The sequence below is a fragment of the Elephantulus edwardii genome, unplaced genomic scaffold (genome assembly GCF_000299155.1).
Source record: "Elephantulus edwardii isolate Elephantulus edwardi_28Jun2011 unplaced genomic scaffold, EleEdw1.0 scaffold00050, whole genome shotgun sequence".
NCBI lineage: Eukaryota > Metazoa > Chordata > Mammalia > Macroscelidea > Macroscelididae > Elephantulus > Elephantulus edwardii.
Genome location: NW_006399800.1, coordinates 7,842,182 through 7,861,856, shown reverse-complemented (window position 1 = coordinate 7,861,856; position 19,675 = coordinate 7,842,182). Strand labels below are relative to the sequence as shown.

Below are 19,675 nucleotides of genomic sequence, written 5' to 3'. Positions count from 1 at the left end.
CAATCAACATAATTCACCACATGATCCTAGAAATTGATGCATGAAAGGCATTTGACAAAATCCAACACCCTGGATTAAGACACTCAGCAAAATAGGAACAGATGAGAATTTCCTCAACATTGTGAAAAGTGTATATGCAAAATTAAGAGTATCATTCTGAGTGGAGAAAGACTAAAAGCATTTTCCTTAGAAACAGGGACCAGACATGGATGCCCACTGTCACCACTTCTATTCAATATTGTATTGGAAGTACTTGCTAGGGCAGTATGACAAGAGAAGGAAATAAAAGATATCCTGATTTGCAAAGAGATGTTTAAACTGTCCTTATATTCAGATAATATGATAGTGTACACCAAAAACTGCAAGGACTCAACAACAACAAAAACCATTAGACCTAATGGACCAAATTAGTAGAGTTGCAGGATGCATGATAAATATTTAAAAGTTACTGGGATTATTCTGCAGTAACAAAGAAAACTCAGAGAAGGAAACCAAGAGAGCAGTACCATTTACAATGTTGTTGTTATTGTTAGGTGCCAGTGGGTCTAGTACAACTCTTAACAACCCTGTGAACAAAAGATCTGAACCCTGTTTTATCCTGCACCATACTTACATTTCCTGACACACAAGAGCCCATCATGGCAGTAACCCTGTCAGTCAACCCGGTTGACGGTCTTCCTCTCCTTCACTGACCTTTCACCCTTCCCAGCAGCATCATGTCCTCCAAGGAATAGCACCTACTAGCAATATGTCCAAAGTATGTGAGACAAAGCCTCATCATGCATAGGAATATTCAAATAGTGAAATGACAGTCTTAACAAAAGCAATCTACATGTTTATTGCAATCCCAATACTGATACCAAATTCATTTTTCAAGGACATTGAAAAGGCAATTGTCAAGTTTATTTGGAGAGGAAAGAGATCTCAAATAAGTGAAAGACTTCTTTAAAACAAAAATTAAGAAGGAAGCACAGCACTCTCTGACCTCAAAACCTACTACATTGCAGTAATATCGAAAACAGTATGGTACTGATACAATGACAGGCACATAGGCAAAGGGAACAAAATAGAGAACCCAGAAATGGACCATATTGGTACAACTGATATTAAACAAGAAACTAAAACCTACCAAATGGGGAAATGAAAACTTCTTCAACAAATGGTGCTGGCAAACTGCAGAAAGCTGAAACAGGATCCACGTCTCACACCACACACAAAAATCGACTCAAGGTGGATTGGAGACCTGGGAGTAAATCCCAAAACCATAAAGTTTATAAGAGACTAATGGGGACCAAGCTTAGAAGGCCTCGCCTATGACATAAAGAGGCTGACAAATAAAGCTAGAAATGTACAATCTAGAGAGGATAAAATTGATGAATGAGTTTATTAAAGATTAAATACCTGTGCACATCAAAATCTTTTCCCTATAGGGTGAAAAGAAAATCTACCATTTTGGAAAAAAACATTTGTCAATACCATCTCAGACAAGGGTCTCATCAAAAGTTTACAAAATACTATTGGGCTTCAAGAAGGAAAAGACTCATAACCTAATTACAAAATGGAGAAAGACTTGGAAAGACTTCACAGAGGAAGACATTTGAATGGCCAGCAGATACATGAAGGAATGCTCTAAATCATTGACAGTAAGACAGATGCAAATCAAAACCAAAATGAGATGCCATCTAACCCCTGTAGAAGTGGCAATGTTTAGCAGGGCAGCAAGCAGTAAATGTTGGAGAGGTGGGAGCTCTCATACACTGTTGGTGGGATTGTAAAGTGATATAACCACTCTGGAAGGCAGTTTGGTATTTCCCCTAAAATTTGGACATAGAAACACCATATGACCCACTACTAGGAATATACCTCAAGGAAATTTCAACTGAAGCACAAATGGAGATTTGTACATCAGTGCTCATAGCAGCATTACTCACCATTGCAAGAACATGGAAGCAGCCCAAATATGCAACCACAACCGAATGAATTGAGAAATTGTGGCACATTTACATGATGGAATACTATGCAGCACTCTGGGACAGTGATTATAAAAAATAATTATGTAACTTGGGAGACATTGGAGACCATTATATGGAGTGAACTAACTCAGACTCATTCGGAAAATTCCTACAGAAGACCATTATTGTGATAATAAGAATAAGTAGTAAAACATGTATGGGAATCCAAGGGGAGAAGGGGTGGGAATGGAGTGGTGAGGGTGAGCAAGGAGAAAATCACAGGGTTGCACAATTTGATGGGTGGATGGAGGAGGTAAAGGAAATGAGAAAGACCCTGCAGGAACCGAAAAGATCAGGTAATGGTGGGGATAATTTAATGGTTGTTAATTTTATAAAACACAATGTTTGGATTATTGAGGAGTAAGGATGTTGGTTTGAGGACTAAGATGTGTCTGATTCAGGCTGTGGTCTTTCTGATTACTTGCTATGCATTTGAGAGCTGGACAGTGACAGGAAAAGAATTGTAAACTTTGATCTGTGGTGTTGGAGAAGAGCACTGAACATCCCATGGACTGCCATGTCAGTCCCATTTTGCAACAGTGGCACTAATCAGTATTTGTCTTTTTGTGACTGAGATATTTCACTCAGCATAATGTCCTCCAGGCTCACCCATTATGTATAATATTTCATGAGCCCCTTGTTTTTCAGGGTAGCATAACATTCCATTGTGTGAATATACCAAAGGTTCTCTAGCCATTTGTTTGTTGTTGGGCACTTGGGTTTTTTTCCAACTCTTTGCTATTGTGAATAAAGCTGCAATAAACATGGGTGAGCATATATCACCTTGAGTGGCAGTTATGGTTTCTTTAGGGTTTATTCCCAGTAGTGGAATTGGTCAAATGGTATTTCTATTTGCAACTTTTTGAGAAAGTGCCATACTGCCTTTCATAGTGGTTGCACCATTTTACACTCCCACCAACAGTGAGTAAGAGTTGTAGTTTCTCCACAACATTTGTTGTTTGCTACTCTGTTAAATTTTGCTATTCTCACTGTAGTGAGATGATATCGCATAGTTGTTTTGATTTGTATCTCTTTTAGAGCTAGGGATTTTGAACATTTCTTTATGTCCTTGTTGGCCATCTGAACATCTTCTTTGGTTAAGTGTCTGTTCATATCCTGTGCCCATTTTGCAATTGGGTTGTTTACCTTTATGTTGTTGTGGCTTTAGAGTATTTTATAAACTCTATATATAAGTCCCTTATCAGACATGTCATTACCTAATACTTTTTCCCAGTCTGTGGCTTCCATTTTTACCTTGTTGGAGAAATTCCTGGATATGTATAAGGATTTGCTTCTTAGATGGTCCCATTCATCTATTTTACCCTTTCTGGTTATATGTTTTTTCAAATTGCTTGGAAGACTGTTCAAGTTGTGAACTAGTGCTTCTAGGGTTCTTCCAAGCTTTTATTTAATGAAATTTATAGTCCTTGATTTTAGTCCTAGGTCCTTGGTCCACTTTGAGTTGGTTTTTGTGTATGGTGTGAGGTGTGGTTCTTGTTTGAGTTTTCTGCAGGTGGTTTTCCAACTTTGTCAACACCATTTGTTAAAAAGACTGTCATTTCCCCACTTAACAGATTTTATCTCCTTGTCAAAAATCGGTTGACCATAGGTAGATGGGCTGATTTCTAGGTTCTCAAGTCTATTCTATTGATCTATGTGTCTGTCATTGTATCAGTATCATACTGTCTTGACCACCATGGCAGTGTAGTACAATGTGAAATTAGGGCGTGAGATGCCTCCTACCTTGTTTCTCTTATAAGGAGTGCTTTGCTTATTTAGGGTCTCTTTCCATTTCAAATGAAATTAGAGATTGCCTTTTCCATATCATTGAGGAATGGAATTCGTATTTGTATTGGGATTGCACCGAACATGTAAATTGCCTTTGGTAGGATCATCATTTTCACAATGTTGAGTCTTCCTATCCATGAGCAAGGGATATTCTTCCATTTCTCCTGGTCTCTTTTTTGTTTCTTGTAGTAATGTTTTATAATTTTCTGTGAGTAAGTCTTTTGTGTTTCTAGTTAGATTTACTCTCAAGTATTTAATCTTATGATTAGCTATTGTGAGGGGTATTGTTGTTCTTAGCTCTGTTCTCTATTCTCTTTGTCACTGTAGAGAAATTCAACTGGCTTTTGTATGTTGATCTTGTATCCTGCCACTTTGCTGAATTGGTCAACTCTGTCCAGTAGTTTTCTTGCTTAATCTTTAGGGTTTTATTAAGTATACTATCATATCATCTGCATATAAAGATAATTTTACCTCCTCTTTGCCAATTTGGATACCTCTTATTTCCTTCTCTTGTCTTAACTGCTACCACCAATACTTCTAATACAATATTGAAGAGGAGCGGTGAATGGTAATCCTTGCCTAGTTCCTGTTCTCAAGGAGAACGCCTTTAACTTCTCTCCATTGAGAACAACGATGGTAGTCAGGATTGCCTATATACTTTTAATTATGCTGAGAAAATTCCCTTCTATTTCTATTTTGTTGGGTATTTAAATCAGGAAAAGGTGTTCTATTTTGTCAAAGACCTTTTCTGCATCAATTAACAAGATCATGTGGTTCTTGTTCTTTGCTTTGTTAATGTGATAAATTACATTGATTGTTTTTCTTATGTTGAACCATCCTTGCATACCTGTTATGAATCCCATTTGGTCATGATGAATTATTTTTTTTAAGTGTCATTGGATTCTATTGACCATGATTCAAGATTTTTACATCTATGTTCATGAGAAATATTAACCTATAGTTTTCTATTTTGGTTGTGTCTTTACCTGGCTTTGGTATCAAGGATATCTTTGCTTCATAGAATGAGTCTGGGAGAATTTCATCTTGCTTCTATTTTCTGAAATAGTTTATATAGAACTGGTGACAGTTCTCTGAATATTTGATAAAATTCACTTGTAAAACCATCTGGTCCAGGGATTTTTTTTTTGTCTGGAAGTTGTTTTATTACCTTCTCAGTTTCTTCTTTTGTAATGGTGTTAAATTTCCACTTGTGTCAGTGTAGATAGGTTTTGATTTTCTAAGTATTTTTCCATTTCCTCTAGGTTTTCATATTTGTTTGACTAGTTTTTCCTAAATATTCCATTGTTAACCTTTTAATTTTAGTTGGTTCCCTTGTGAAATTGCCTGTTTCATTTTTTATTTGGATATTTGTTTCTTTTTCTTCTTCTTTTTTTGTTAGTTGTGCTAGTGGTTTGTTGATTTTATTGACCTTTTCAAAGAACCAATTGCAGGTTTTGTTGATGGCTTCAGTTGTTTTTCTGTCTTCTATTTAATGTATTTTTTGCCCGAATTTTTATAATTTCAGGGTTTTTTGTGGGTTTTCTTGCTGTTTTTTTTTCCAATTTGTTGGAGATGTTGGGTTAGAGAGTCAATGGTCATTTTCCCTGTCTTACTGTATTTGCTAATTGCTATAAATTGACCTCTAATTACTGTTTTGGCTGTTTCCCAGAGGTTTTGGTAAGTTGTGTTTTCATTGTCACTTGTTTCAAGAAACTTTTTAATTTCATTTTTTATTTCTTCTAGTACCCACTCATATTCAAACAAGGTGTTTTTCAGCTTCAGAATATATGTTTTTCGTTCTTTATCTTCTTGTTATTAATTTCTAATTTTGTAGCATTGTGGTCTGAGAAGATGCTTTGTATTATTTCTATGCTTTTTGATTCTTGCTTTGTGTCCTTAAATGTGATCTATTCTGGAGAACGTTCCTTGCACATTAGAGAAGAGGGTGTACTCTGCCTTTTTTTGGTACATTGGCCTATTTGTGAGATCAGGTTGATTTATTTTGTGGTTTAATTCTTTGTTGGCTTTCTTTCTGGAAGTTCTATCTTTTCTTGAAAATGGTGTACTGAAGTATTTAACTACTATAGTAGTTCTGTCTATTTCTTTTTTCAGTTTTGTTTATGTTTGTTTTATATATTTTGCAGATCTTTCATTTGGTGCATGGATAGTTATATTGCTGTATATTCTTGTCCTATTGACCCTTTAATAATTGTGTAGTGGCCTTCCTTGTCCTTTATGATGATTTTTGCCTTGAAATATATTTTATCTGAAGTTATTCTAAATATATACTTGTGTCTTTAGAAAGATCAAAAGAGTCAAAAGAACAATGAATTAGTGAAAGGAGGTACTATTAACTCAATATGTGACATTAGAACACTTAATTCCGTTACAACAATTCTGTGAAATGGGTATTATCATCTTTATTTTGCAGATAAGAAAATTGAGAACAAGAAAGTTTAATGTATAACTTGTTTAGGTTTAGTTCTATGAGTACTGTAAAGTCTCTAAACTGCTTTGTAATCTAAATGAGATCACATTGTAAGTAAGATTGCCAGATATACTATGGGGTGCAGATACAAAAATTAATTTTGTATATGTGAGTAATTGTGTGTATGTGTCTAAAGAAGTAAGCAAATATTAACTCTATAGATTGAAGTTCTACCTTCTACAAGGTCATATCTAAGTGGAAAATTAACTCTTTGCCCTTTCTGGCATTAAGTTTTATATAAATACTTGTCCTTGAAGGCTCATATATATTATGTGATAGATTATTTACTTGAGAAAAATCTTTTGAATGTTTACTGCTTTTCAGGAACTGATGTAGGTGTCAAGGTAGGAAGATGAATATAGTTTTGTCCTTACTCTAAAGACAATTAAAGTCTATGCTGAGGAGATAAATGTACAAGAAGGAAATTGCGGTATATTGTATAAACTTCATATAGACGTTTTTGGAGTACAAAGTACTGCAGGAGGGAACTATAGAGATAGAGACAAGGAAGAGTCATAAAATAGGTGATATTGAGCAAGGGAACAAAGAACATAAAACTAGAAAGCTTGCTAGCTGTCTTGTCTTGAGGGGCTTTGTATAGTAAGTAGATACAGGATTTGGGAGTTTGAATTTTATTCTTTGTCTAAAAAGAGCCTTTGGAGAATTTTAAAGAAGGAAAGGAGAATGATAGTATAGGGTTAGAAAGGAGACAGTCTCAATTACAAGATTATTGTTAATGTCTGGGAAGGGCTAGATGATGAGGGCCTGCGTTTGAGCATGGAAACTGCACAATATTTGAAAAATGCTTAAAGGACACTGTAGAAAAAAATTACATAGTCAAAATGCTCTTCAGTTTTCAGAATGCTTGAAATATGCCTTATTTGCTATTATCAATAACTCAACAAGTTGGTATTTCAGATAGATTTATTTCTATTTCATATGGGAACATTGAGATCTTGGGAAATTGTCATTAAACCAAACTCATATTTGACAGCTAGACTTAGTACTGTTTTCAATTTCTGTGGACTACCTATATACAATGCATATATATACATATATATATGTATATATGCATTGTATAGGCATATATTAGTTCATTTAGAGGCTTAAGCACAAGGGGATACCTTTTCATTTACATGTCAGTCATTGCCTCCTTTTGTGAAAGCCAAAACAACAACAATGTAACTAGTGTAATATGGTCAACTCAGTGTCTGACAGGTTCATATGAATGCCCTAAAGGTGCTTTTCAGTTAGACAATGACATGTTTAAAATGCTTGGATCTAGGAGAACAGTTACAGCACAGCGTGGTTTTATGGGAACTGTATTATGTATGACTATTAAAAATATTTGTGAGCTGGGATCCGTGACAGTGCTCACCGTAGTTAGTGTTAAAGTTCAGCATATCAAAGATCTTTACTTAATAGTCCCCATTAAATTGATTTTTTTTCCTTTATGGTTTATGTCTCTGCAACATCTTTCCCCTTTGTACGCATAACCTCTACAAGGTTCCGTGCCAGAAAGAACAGTACTGTAGCTTTATTTTCTCATCACATCCTTTCTCGAACAGATAATACTTTCATTGCTCTCTTTCCAACTTGGCTTTGAGTCACTGCCATGATTCTAGTTGTTGAACAGTCTTTCAAGTTAAGCAATTAGTATGCTGGTCAAATATAAATTGTTGTGAGGCTACCATTCTTATTCATTGTAGCTAAGGTAGTCTTCACTCAACTCTTTATTAAAGTCATGTTGCCAGAGGCATATGACTTGCATTTCACAAAACTTCTTTTACTATTGATATTTAAGATTCATGGAAAATTAAACCTAAAAATTTAGTTGTCAAGTGTAAGCAAATCATGTTTTTGTTGCCTGGTATTTTAAGAGAAAAATTAAACTATCTTAGGCTTTTTTTTTTTTTAATCTTTACTTGATTAAATTTTGTTGCTTCAGTTTTACTTACTAAGTGTAAGAAAGGTTCAAATTAGTTTTTGTCATCCTGGGAACCATAGTAAGTCAGAGTACTTTGGAAAGCATGATAGTCTTTTGGGTAACACCTGGTAATAGATACCAATCCTTTGTCTGGCTCTGTTTCAGTCTCACTAACTAACTGGGTGAGTCTTTACCATCTGGTACTTTACTTTCTCTTGAAATAGGAAAAAAAAAATCACCTGTCTTCTATCCAATGCACAGAGTTTTGGAGGAAAATATAAAGTAATTAAAATGGAGGTATGATTTAGTAGTTAACAGTTGTAATGTTTTAAAATTATTGTCTTTAAAAAGTATTGTTTTCTGAATAGCAATTTGCTGTATAAAAACCACTGGCACTTGTGGTATGCTTCCTTGAATGGTTTTAGAACATTTATTTTTAGAATATAGTATATTTAAAGACGAGTTTTACTGTGGAATTTGACAGCCATGGCAAGAGATCAATCTAATGAGCCCAGAGGGAGAATTTGCATAGTGTGTAGGTTAAAGGAGCTCTGAGACTGACTTTCCATGAAGTCCAGGCTGTGTTCATTCCTGTTAAGTGGAAATTTGCTTAGTGTTGACTATTTTTGTACTTCTGTACCATCTGAGTTCAATCTTCTCTTGTCTTTTACAGCTAGAGACGGTTGCGTGGCAGCTTAACCTTCAGATGGCTCACTCTGCTCAAGCAAAACTCAAGTCTCCTCAAGCTGTGCTACAGTTGGGAGTGAGCAATGAAGATGCAAAGGTAAAAATAGCATCACCTTGAAATGGTGTATTTTGTTTATTAGTTAAGCCTGTGTATAGCTCTGACTTTAGCAGTTTGGACCCACCCAGAGGTACTTTGGAAGACAACCTGGTGGTCTGCTTCCTGAAGATCAGAGCCTTAAAGATCTTGTGCAGCAGTTCTACCCTGCACACGTAGTGATTTCACCATGAGTTAAAATCACCTCAACAACCACTAACAGTAACCACTCTATTGTTAATGGAATCTTTCTGGATTGAAAAGATAAGAATAATTCAATTAAAAACTGAGAAACAAAAATTAACAGATTACCACATCTTTACTGGTGACATATTTTGTTGTCAGATTTAAGTATCATTTTGCTGTGTTTCTGGAGAAAGAGCTTGTCTTTGCAAGATGTCTGCCTTGCAGGGATGTTTCTTAACATCTTCTTTTAAATTCAATAGAAAGAAAAAAAACACTGATGGAGGTCATATAACATCATGAGTTTAATGCTGTAGTTGTTTATGAATATTTTTGTGTACTTTAAGTTACTGATAAAAGAGCAGATGCAACATAAGTGTGGCCAAGTCTGACTTATACCTGCTTCATAAAGGAAAACAGTCTTCATCAGTAATATCCATAGTACCAAAATAGCTCCAAGGTCATGCCATCCACTATGCTCTGCCTCTTTTCTATCAGTCTTTGAGTCCAATGTTTGTTGCAAGACTCCCAGTCTTTACTCACATTTGTGGGTTTTTTTTAGGGGTTGGAGAGTGGAGAATGCATGTAATATTTCACAATGCAAGTCCAAGTTTAGTCCAGCAATCTCAAACCAGATTAACTGCAAGACACAATTCCTCAAATAATGAAAGTCCAGCAAACTTTATCCCAGACCAGTTATAAGTTAGCTTTTCCTTCAGTCATCTAGCAGGCAAAACCTTTACCTGTGGCCTTTATCTCCAGAGTTCCTCTCGTTATACCTTGCCACACTGGCTCTACACAATCTCTCCACCACCATCACTATCCTTTTAACAGTATGGAAAACTATTTTATATTGGTCCCACAGCCTTTTTGTGATTTGCAAATACATGTGTCCACAGTTTAGGTAGCTGGAGACCATGCCCCTAACGGGCTAACACAGTGGCCATAAAAGCCAATTTTCAAGGATTCTGACACCCTAGTTACATACACATTGTTGTTGTTATGTGCTGTCAAGTTGGAACCAACCCATAGCTGACCGTCTGGTGGGTTTTTAGAGGCACTTAATTACACGGGAGGAGATTGTCCATCCTTCTCCCACGGAGCAGCTGGTGGTCTTGAGCCTCTTGCCTTTGAGATTGCAGTGCAGCTTCTTGCCACTAGGCCAACAGTATCCCCTTAAATTACATAGCGACAGTATTATTTGTTGTCTAGCCAATGTGCAAAATTTTGATCATGATGTGAATTAGATTTGTGTATGTATATAGTGAGCACACATATGTTTAGATACTAGCCTTTACAAACCAGGATTTTAGGTTACTTTTTTGCCACATGACAATTTCACTTCTAGTATTAATTTCAGAACAACTTGAACATGGTAATCGAAGATCAGAGCATTACCACAGAAAAGTTTTTCTACAGTGATGAATAGAAAAATAGTTCAGATATCCTTGACAGCTATTTATTATATATTTTCATGATAATTGGTTATTCTTTTAAAATAGAAAATTTGAAGCAATCTTTCCCCCTTCAGAACAGAGGAACCTATCTCATTTTAATACAAATGAAATAGAGTGGGGATTTTTTTGTTTGTTTTTTTAAAATTAATTTCCATGAACATCTACAGAGATTTTGGAATTCCATTCATTCATTATTGCACTTTTCTCCCCGCCCACACCACCCCCGCCCCCAGTTCTCTCCTTCTTGAAAAGCAAAAGAAAAACTCCATTGGTACACAATCCCCCTGCAAAACCCCATCCCCACCCCCACCCCGAGTATACTCCACTCTGCAGCCCTCATTCCAGACTCTTATAATAATCATAATGGCCTAAAATATATTACTTTTAAACTATTTTCTCCCTCATTGGCTTCAGTGCAATAAACATAATTTATCCAGTTTTTCTCAGTCTTACCCCCATCCCGGTGTCAGCCCCATTCTACAACAGTGGCACCATATAGTATTTGTCCTTTTGTGACTGAGATACTTCACTCAGCATAATGTCCTCCAGGCTCACCCATTTTGAATTATATTGCATGAGTTCCTTGTTTTTCAATGCAGCGTAGTAGTCCATTGTGTGACTGTGCCACAGCTTCCCTATCCATTCTTTTGTTGATGGGCACTTAGGTTGTTTCCAACTCCTTGCTATTGTTAACAAAGCCACGATAAAGATGGGTGTGCATATATCTGCTTGGATGTCAGTTATGATCTCTTTGGGGTATATTCCCAGGAGTGGAATTGCTGGGTCAAATGATATCTCTATTTGCAACTTTTTGAGAAAGCGCCACACTGCTTTCCACAGTGGTTGCACCATTTTGCATTCCCACCAAGAGTGAATAAGGGTTCCAGCCTCTTAACTACCTCGCCAGCATTTGTTGCTTGCTCTTCTGTTAAATTTTGCTAGTCTTACTAGGGTGAGATGATATCTCATAGTTGTCTTGATTTGCATCTCTCTCACAGCTAGGAATTTTGAACATTTCTTCATGTGCTTGTTGGCCATCTGAATGTCTTCTTTGGTGAAGTGTCTGTTCATATCCTGTGCCAATTTTTCTATTGGATTGTTTACCTTTATCTTGTTGGGGCGCTCAAGTATTTGATAAATTCTATATATAAGTCCCTTATCTGATATATCATTACCAGATACTTGGAAGACTCTATGTTGTGGATTAGGACTACTAAAGTTCTTCCAAGCTTTTCTTGAATGAAGTTTATAGTCCTTGGTTTTAGTCCTAGGTTCATGATTCACCTTGAGTTGGTTTTTGTATATGGAGTGAGGTATTGTGGATCTTGTTTAATTATTCTGCAGATAGTTTTCCAATTTTGCCAACACCGTTTGTTAAAAAGCCTGTCATTTCCCCACTTGACTGATTTCATCTCCTTGTCAAAAATCAGTTGACCATAAATAGATGGACTGATTTTCGGCTTCTTAATTCTATTCCATTGATCTATGTGTCTGTCATTGTACCAGTACCATGCTGTCTTAACTACCACTGCAGTGTAGTAGGATTTGAAATCAGGGAGTGAGATGCCGCCTACCTTTTTTTTTTATTTTTAAGGAGTACTTTGCTTATTTGGGGCTTCTTTACATTCCAAATGAAGCTGGAGATTGCCTTTTTCATCTTGTTGAAGAATGGGATTGGTATTTGTATTGGGATTGCATCGAACATGTAAATTGCCTTTGGCAGTATTGCCATTTTCATAACATTGCGTCTTCCTATCCATGAGCAAGGGATGTTCTTCCACTTCTCCAGGTCTCTTTTTGTTTCTTGTAGTAATGTTTTGTAATTTTCTTTTAATAGATCCTTTGTGCTTCTAGTTATATTTACTCCCAAATATTTTATCTTGTGATTAGCTATTGTGAAGGGTATTGTTTTTCTTAGCCCCAGCTCTGTATTCTCTTTGTCACTGTAGAGAAATCCAGCTGATTTTTTTATGTTGATCTTGTATCCTGCTACTTTGCGGAATTGAAATAGAGTTTTTAATGAAGTTTTTAATTGTAGAAGAACTGAAGGAAGATGGATTGCTGTGACTGATTGCAGTTTAGGGATTGACTCAGAGCTATTATTTACATTGAGCATTGACTATTTTGATACTATTTTTACTTTTTATCATCTTTATTACCATTAGTTTTATCAGGTCCATTTCTATTTTGCTGAATGAAGTGGTATTCCTTGAAGACTAAGGCCAATACTTGTGCCAAGTTTCTTATCTTTAAAATTTTATGCCCCTTATTTGGATCATATTATATATGTTGCTGTGGTTTTGTGCCATTGAGTCAGAACTGACTCATACCTGATCCTCCAACAGATCTTCAAGGGCCATAAATCGCATGGGAGAAGATAGCTCATTTTTTTCTCCCAGGAGGCAGCTGTTGGATTCAAACTGTTTGCCTTTGTGTTGGCAGCACAACTCTTTACCACCAAGTCACCAGAATGCCTATTAAAAAATAACACCTCAGGTACATTTTTACTAGAGAATAGTGTATACTTAGTGATTTAATCAAACTGACTAAATTTGCAATTTGGTGGCTAACCTTGTATTGTTTATTTAGTTTTCATGAACCTCAGTTTCTTTACCTATAAACTTTGATAATACTCTCTAGCTCATAGAGTGTTTATGAAGATTAAGTGACTAAGTTTATGTAAAATATCTGCTGTCACAGGACCTGCTATTATGGTAAATGCTCAGTAAATGCTAGCTGCTGCCATCAGCATTGCTGTCATCAGTAATACTCTCCTTCAGTGGATGAGAAAATAAAGCCTTTGTTTTAAACAAAAGTTGTCACTAAATTTATATCTTGATGAAATTAATATTTTCCCTTTTCACGACATCTTCTCTCCCTTTTATTTCTTTCTCTTACTTAATTGAGAATTAGGGAGAGAAAAGATCATTTGGAAAGCCCTTTTTCCCCTCTCATGATCTGAAAAAGGCTGCGAGGTGTATGTCTGGAATGTGTTGGTATAGACTGGGATTACTTTATCAGCAATTACAGATCCATGCATACACCAAGTAACCTTACCCTTTTTCTGTTTTGTTTTGTTTTTTAATGCATTTTTTAGTAGCTTGGAGCTTTATATAAGTTGGAAAGATCCTATTTTAACTATATTTCATATGCTATAAACATCATTACTGGCAAGCTTTATTTCCAAGTTTATTTCTAAATGTTTCTCTCACAGTTCTTTTATTATGTGTTATAAATAGGTCTAAATGTAATTTATATTTTTAGGAAGTAGGAATGAATGAGTGATATATCTAGTAAAGCAGTCATTTTTTTAAAATTCACATTTTAATTCAGAAAAGCAATTACAGAGAACAAACACATTGGAGATACAGATGAGTTTCATTTTTATTTTTCTGGGTTTTTAAAAAAAGTTTTCAATATACATATGTGTAAATGATAAAAGTAGTAGTACATAAATAAAATGAGTATTTTCTTTATATCTTTTACATAGGTTTAAGTGAATTTCTTTCTCCATATTGAATATCTTCCTAATAGCATTGTGTAGATTCGGTCCCTAATTCCTTAAAAATACACTCAGTGTAGTGTATACAACGATTGCTGTCCTGGACAGAAACATGCTATCTCCAAATGATGTGGCCAGATGTACAAGAACAGTTTACTGTAACCTTCATCACGAGTCAAGTGCTGCTTGCAAATACTGTGATTTCATTTGCTTACATTCATTCTCCCAGTTTTTATGATCTGTTATTTTATTCTTTGCATTCTTACTTCATTTGATTTCTGGTTTTATGTAGGTTTTATGTAAGCCTTGTTATTAAGGACCAGAAATTACTTTTCTACCAAATATTTCCTGTATTCTGAAATGAATATTCAGCAGAATTCCTGTCAGGTTGAAAATATTAGGTTAAAAAGAAAAACTAACAAAAGCAAAAATCCAGAGCTAAAAAAGATTTAAAAACCAAATTTGTTAAAAGGAGAGCTTTTATTAAAAAAAAAAGGTTAGAAATTACCAGTATTTATCTTTAAGATAAAAAAATGCTATAAAGTACAAAGGTATCATATAAAATTGGTGTGTGTTTTAAAAGGAGATGCTATTTTTAATAATGTATAACTAGTAGGGTAGTTGCTTAAAAGTATATGTATATTATCATTTACTCTGAGAAGATTAATGTACATTGTGAGAAGATGCTCTGATGGTATTTAATTTTGAGCTGCTGAACTGAAAATTTACTATAATTCTGTAAGAAATATAGTTTATAAGAAACTTTTTCTTCTTTCTCTTCCAACATACACATGAAAAGTTTAGTTTGCAGTGAAGTTTTAATTGCTATCGCCTCTGATAACATTGTTTTACTTTGGTCTCTTTTCTTTTAGAACATTTCTGTCTGAAGGCCTTCCTGTTTTGCTACTAATTTTATCATGAAAACGGACTAGTAGCTGTAGTTTTTGTGCAGTAGTTTGATATATATTTTAGTTGTTTCCAGTAAATTGTATGAGTGTTTGTTTATTGCATTTAGCAAAGTAAGATTAATTTTTTTTTCCTGTTCCGCAGAGCTCAGAGGAGATTTGAGCTGTTATTTTGGTTTGTTTCATTAGGGGGCAGTAGAGCTCTTTACTTCCCCAACCTCCTCTGGCTTTTACAGTGTTATTTGAAATAACATTCAAAATAATTTGTGAAGTCAGTAGCTGTGGGAAATGCTAAATGTTTACATTTCTAATCTGTATATAACAATAGAGTTCTCTTGTTTCCATCAACAAAACTAATGCCTATTAATCAGATATCTGTAGAACAAATAAATGAAATCATCATGATTTCAGCTTTCATTAATTTGTATATGCTCATTTGCCAAGTGAAATTTAGTTAACAATTTCCTACTCTATAGGATTTTTTGTTATTTTCTTCACTTGTAAGAATTTTTTTATGGGGGGGGAAAAAGGATAAAACTACCCCCAAGAGTTGCATGGCTCTGTTAAGTTATAGTGTAACAAGTTACAGGCTAATGAGAATCAGTTGATGTTCCTTATTCATAAATAATTGCAGTGCCATTTGTAACAAATTGGGTAATTCTATAATGACAACAATACTTTAACTTCTAAATTTTAAAAGCACTTAAATATTTAAATTTGCTCTCCATCTTGTATTTATTGCATTTTCTCCAGCACATTGATTCTCAAGACAAATATTGCCAGTTTCTGAGTTTTGAACATCCAGCTTAAAATGTAACAGTTTTTTTCTTTAATTTTATGCAAATTTTCACTCACTTTGAAATTATTGAACTAATTCCTACTTCAAAAATTTCTTTATGACAGTCATCTTGCTGCACAAACACCTTTTAAATTTTTGAAAACTTTCAGTCTTTTTGTGCATTAAACAGTTCCACTGGCATATATAGTTAATTCCTGTTCATAGTCACTCTATATGATAGAGGAGAACTGCCCCATAGGGTTTCCAAGTCTGTAAATCTGTTAAAAAAGCAAACTACCATAGCTCTTCCTCCATACTGGCTAGAGGGCTCAGTGCTTAACTGCCGCACCACCTGGGCTCTTTGCACTAAAGTAAAGAAAGCTAAATAAAAACCTTATGTGTGTATTCTGGCTTATCTACACATTGCACTTGAAGACTTACTTAGTTTTAAAGACACACTTAAGAGTGGATCTTGTTCGTATCCCAGAGACTGCCTATAATAGTATTTTGTGAATATGAAGTGTCTGAATATATTTTGTTTGCAGCTGTTTCTTCTCGAGTTATGCCATTTTGAGACATAACAACTGTAACATCCATTAATAATTGAATGTGGAATGCAGAAAAAGAACCTAGTTAAATTGGACATTGTAAAAAACTAAATTGAATACTTCAAGATCAATATCCTAGGCATTATTGACCTTAAATGGATTGGTAGTAGCCATTTTTTAATTGGTTATTTACATGTCCTACTATTTTGAGAATGACACATTAAAGAGGAACAGCATAAAATTTATCAGAAAAGGGACTCTTTCAGGATCTTTTCTGAAACACAGCGTTGTCAGTGCTAGAATAATATCCATGTGCCTGCAGAGAACATGGTCAGTTAATGAAACTGTTACTCAGATTTACACTCCAACAATTAATGGTAATAATTCAGGAAATTGAAGAGTCTTATCACCTTCTTCAGCCTGAAATTGAAGAAACAGAAAATCAAAATATGGTGATAACTGCTAGGAATTAGAATATCAATGTTGAAAACAAAGTAGGGTCAATAGTTATTTTTATGGACTTTTGATAGAAACAGAGTGAGAGATTACATGATAGAATTTTGCAAGACCATTGGCTTATTAATTGGAAATACATCTTTACAACAACGTAGACAGTGATAATATATGTGAAACTTGTTGGACAGGATACAGAGAAATCAAACCAACTCTTCTATGGGAAGGAGCCTTGGTAGCCTAGTGGTAAAGAGTTTGCCTGCCAACCCAAAGGTATGCAGTTCAAATCCACCAGCTGCTCCTTGGGAGAAAGATGAACAGTTTCCTCCCATGTGATCCACAACCTCTGAAAATCCACTGAAGGGTGAACTATGAGTCAGTTCCAACAACAATATCTGTGTAAGAGGTTTTAGGGAAGTTCATTTATTTTTAAGAACAAGGCAGGGAAGATGGTGGAACAGACCATCATTTACTCTTGTACAAGTTCAAAATTAATCTGTAGAAAATGAAAGCAAGTCCACTAGAGCCAAAGTAAGACTTTGAATATTATCACGCCTAAGTTTAGACACCATCACAAGAATAAATTTGAAGTATTGAACAAAGACTACAGAAGTTGTGGGATACTATCAACAGCATCATACATGAAGCTAGCATAAAGTCATTAAAAAAAAAAAGGAAAAGGGGCGCCCTGGTGGCCTAGTGGCAAGAAGCTGCACTGCAATCCCAGAGGCGCATGGTTCAAATCCACCAGATGCTCTGCCGGGCAAAGGAGGGACAATCTCCTCCTGTACCTGCCAGATCCAATTTGATGGTACACACACACACACACACACACACATAAAATAATTTTAAAAAATTTTAAAAAAAGGAAAGACAAAATGGATGTCAGAAGAGACTCAGAAACTTGCTTGTGAAAGTTTTGTGGCTAAAGGAAATAAGGAAATGATAGGAGTATAAGAATAGAACAAAATTTCAGAGGAAGATCTGAAAAGAAAAAGTATTATAATGCAATGTGAAAACTTGTGAAGCTAGAAAACAGAAAAGAAAGTGCTTGGTATTTCTTTAAGTTTTTTATTGGTTTATTTATAGAGTCTGAGTATATTGTTTTTCACAAAAGATCCTTCCCATTTCACTTACCCCCCCATCAAATTGTGCAACCCTGTGATTAATAACTCTCCCCGCACATCCTCATCCCTCTGCTCCCTCCCTAACCGCTCCTTTTGATCCTCATACTCATTCTACAATAATGGTTTTATACAATATTTGTTCTTGTGGGACTGAGTTAGTTCATTCAACATAATGCTCTCCAGTCCCTTCCACGTTAGGCAATCATATACAAAATCATTGCTCCCACATGCTATGTAGTATTCCACTGTATGAATGTATCACAACATTTATGACAGGGAAAGAACTAAGAAAAATATTTAAGCTTCTGCTAGTAATTTTGAAGGAGTATATTGACAACATAGGAAACACCATGAGAAGGAAGGATACATAGTCACAATACCAGAAAGAGTCCTTTGACAGCTGTTTCAGGAAGTAGCCTATGTTCAAGAACCAGCGATGCTGAAAGAAACAGTCTCAAGTTATGCTGATGACATTGATGAAACACAGGGCTCTAGAAGTTGTCAGAATACCAAATGAGATTTTAAAATAAATGAATGCAGTAATGAAGGTGCTTTCTTGTGTATACCAAGAAATTTAGAAGATGGCTACCTGTTCCCCTGACTGGAAGTGGTCCATATACATGCTTATTTGAAAAAAAGGTGAGCCAATGGAACGGTAATTCTTGAACAATATAACACATGAAACTAAAGTGAAACTGAAGATCATTTAAAAAATTGCAGTGAATCTTGACACTCAAGGGAGCTTAAGAAGAGGATGTGGAACAAGGGACATCATTGATGATATTAGATGGATCTTGGGTGCAAAGGGAATGTCTGAAAGAGACTTGTGTTTTATTGACTATTTGAAGAACTTTTTGTGGGCTATAACAAATAATGAATAACAATAACAAGGATGAAAATTCCAGAATAGTTAATTGTACTCATACAGCACTGTACGTAAAATAAGAGGCCTGTACTTCCAATAAGACTTGTTTGAACCAGACCAAAGGAACGGAATACTGACCACTTTAAAATCAGAACAGTGTGGGTCTGCCTTGTATCCTTAAGCCATACTTTTTCAGACTGTATGAAGATATCAGAAGATAATCCCAGTAACTGGATTATATGAAGAAGAATATGGCATTAGGATTAAAAGAATATTTGTCAGTACCCAGTGATAATGCAGGTAGTAAAATCTTTCTTATTAAAAATGAAGGTTTGAAGCATTTAACTCATGAAGATCAGAAACTACAGCTTTCACTATAGAGTATATATTTCTATCAAGAATAGAAAAATCCTAACAATAGGCTCAGTTGAAGAGAAATTGAAATTGTCAGGTATTTATTTTTCTTTGGCTCCGTAATCAGTGCCCTGGGGAGGAGTAGTCAAAAGTGAACATTGTATTGCATTGAACAAATCCACTGCAAAAGAGTGCCAAAGAGCAAAGAGATCACCTTGATCATGACTCAAGTCTTGGTGTTTTCAGCAACTTCATATGCATAAAAAAGCTGAAGAGTGGGTAAAGAAGATGGAAGAGAAAGTGATGCCTGGATTATATTGGTGAAGAAAATTAATATGCAGATGACACAACCCTGCTTGCTGAAACTGAGGAGGACCTGAAGCACTTGGTGCAGAGGGTCAAGGATTGTAGCTTCCAATATGGATTGAGGCTCAATGTCAAGAAGACAAAGATTCTCACCACTGGACCAATTGGGAGCATCAGGATGGATGGTGAAGAGATTGAGAT

General features: G+C 35.3%; 1 protein-coding gene across 1 annotated transcript in view; it reads left to right on the top strand.

Annotated features, from left to right (window-relative positions):
- The window catches only part of COMMD10 (COMM domain containing 10), a 240,219-nt gene that overhangs the window by 47,334 nt on the left and 173,210 nt on the right, over positions 1–19,675 (top strand). Inside the window, exon 5 of the mRNA XM_006886666.1 lies at positions 8,889–8,999. Within this exon, the coding sequence (XP_006886728.1) occupies positions 8,889–8,999 (111 nt within the window). The remainder of the gene's footprint in view (positions 1–8,888; positions 9,000–19,675) is intronic.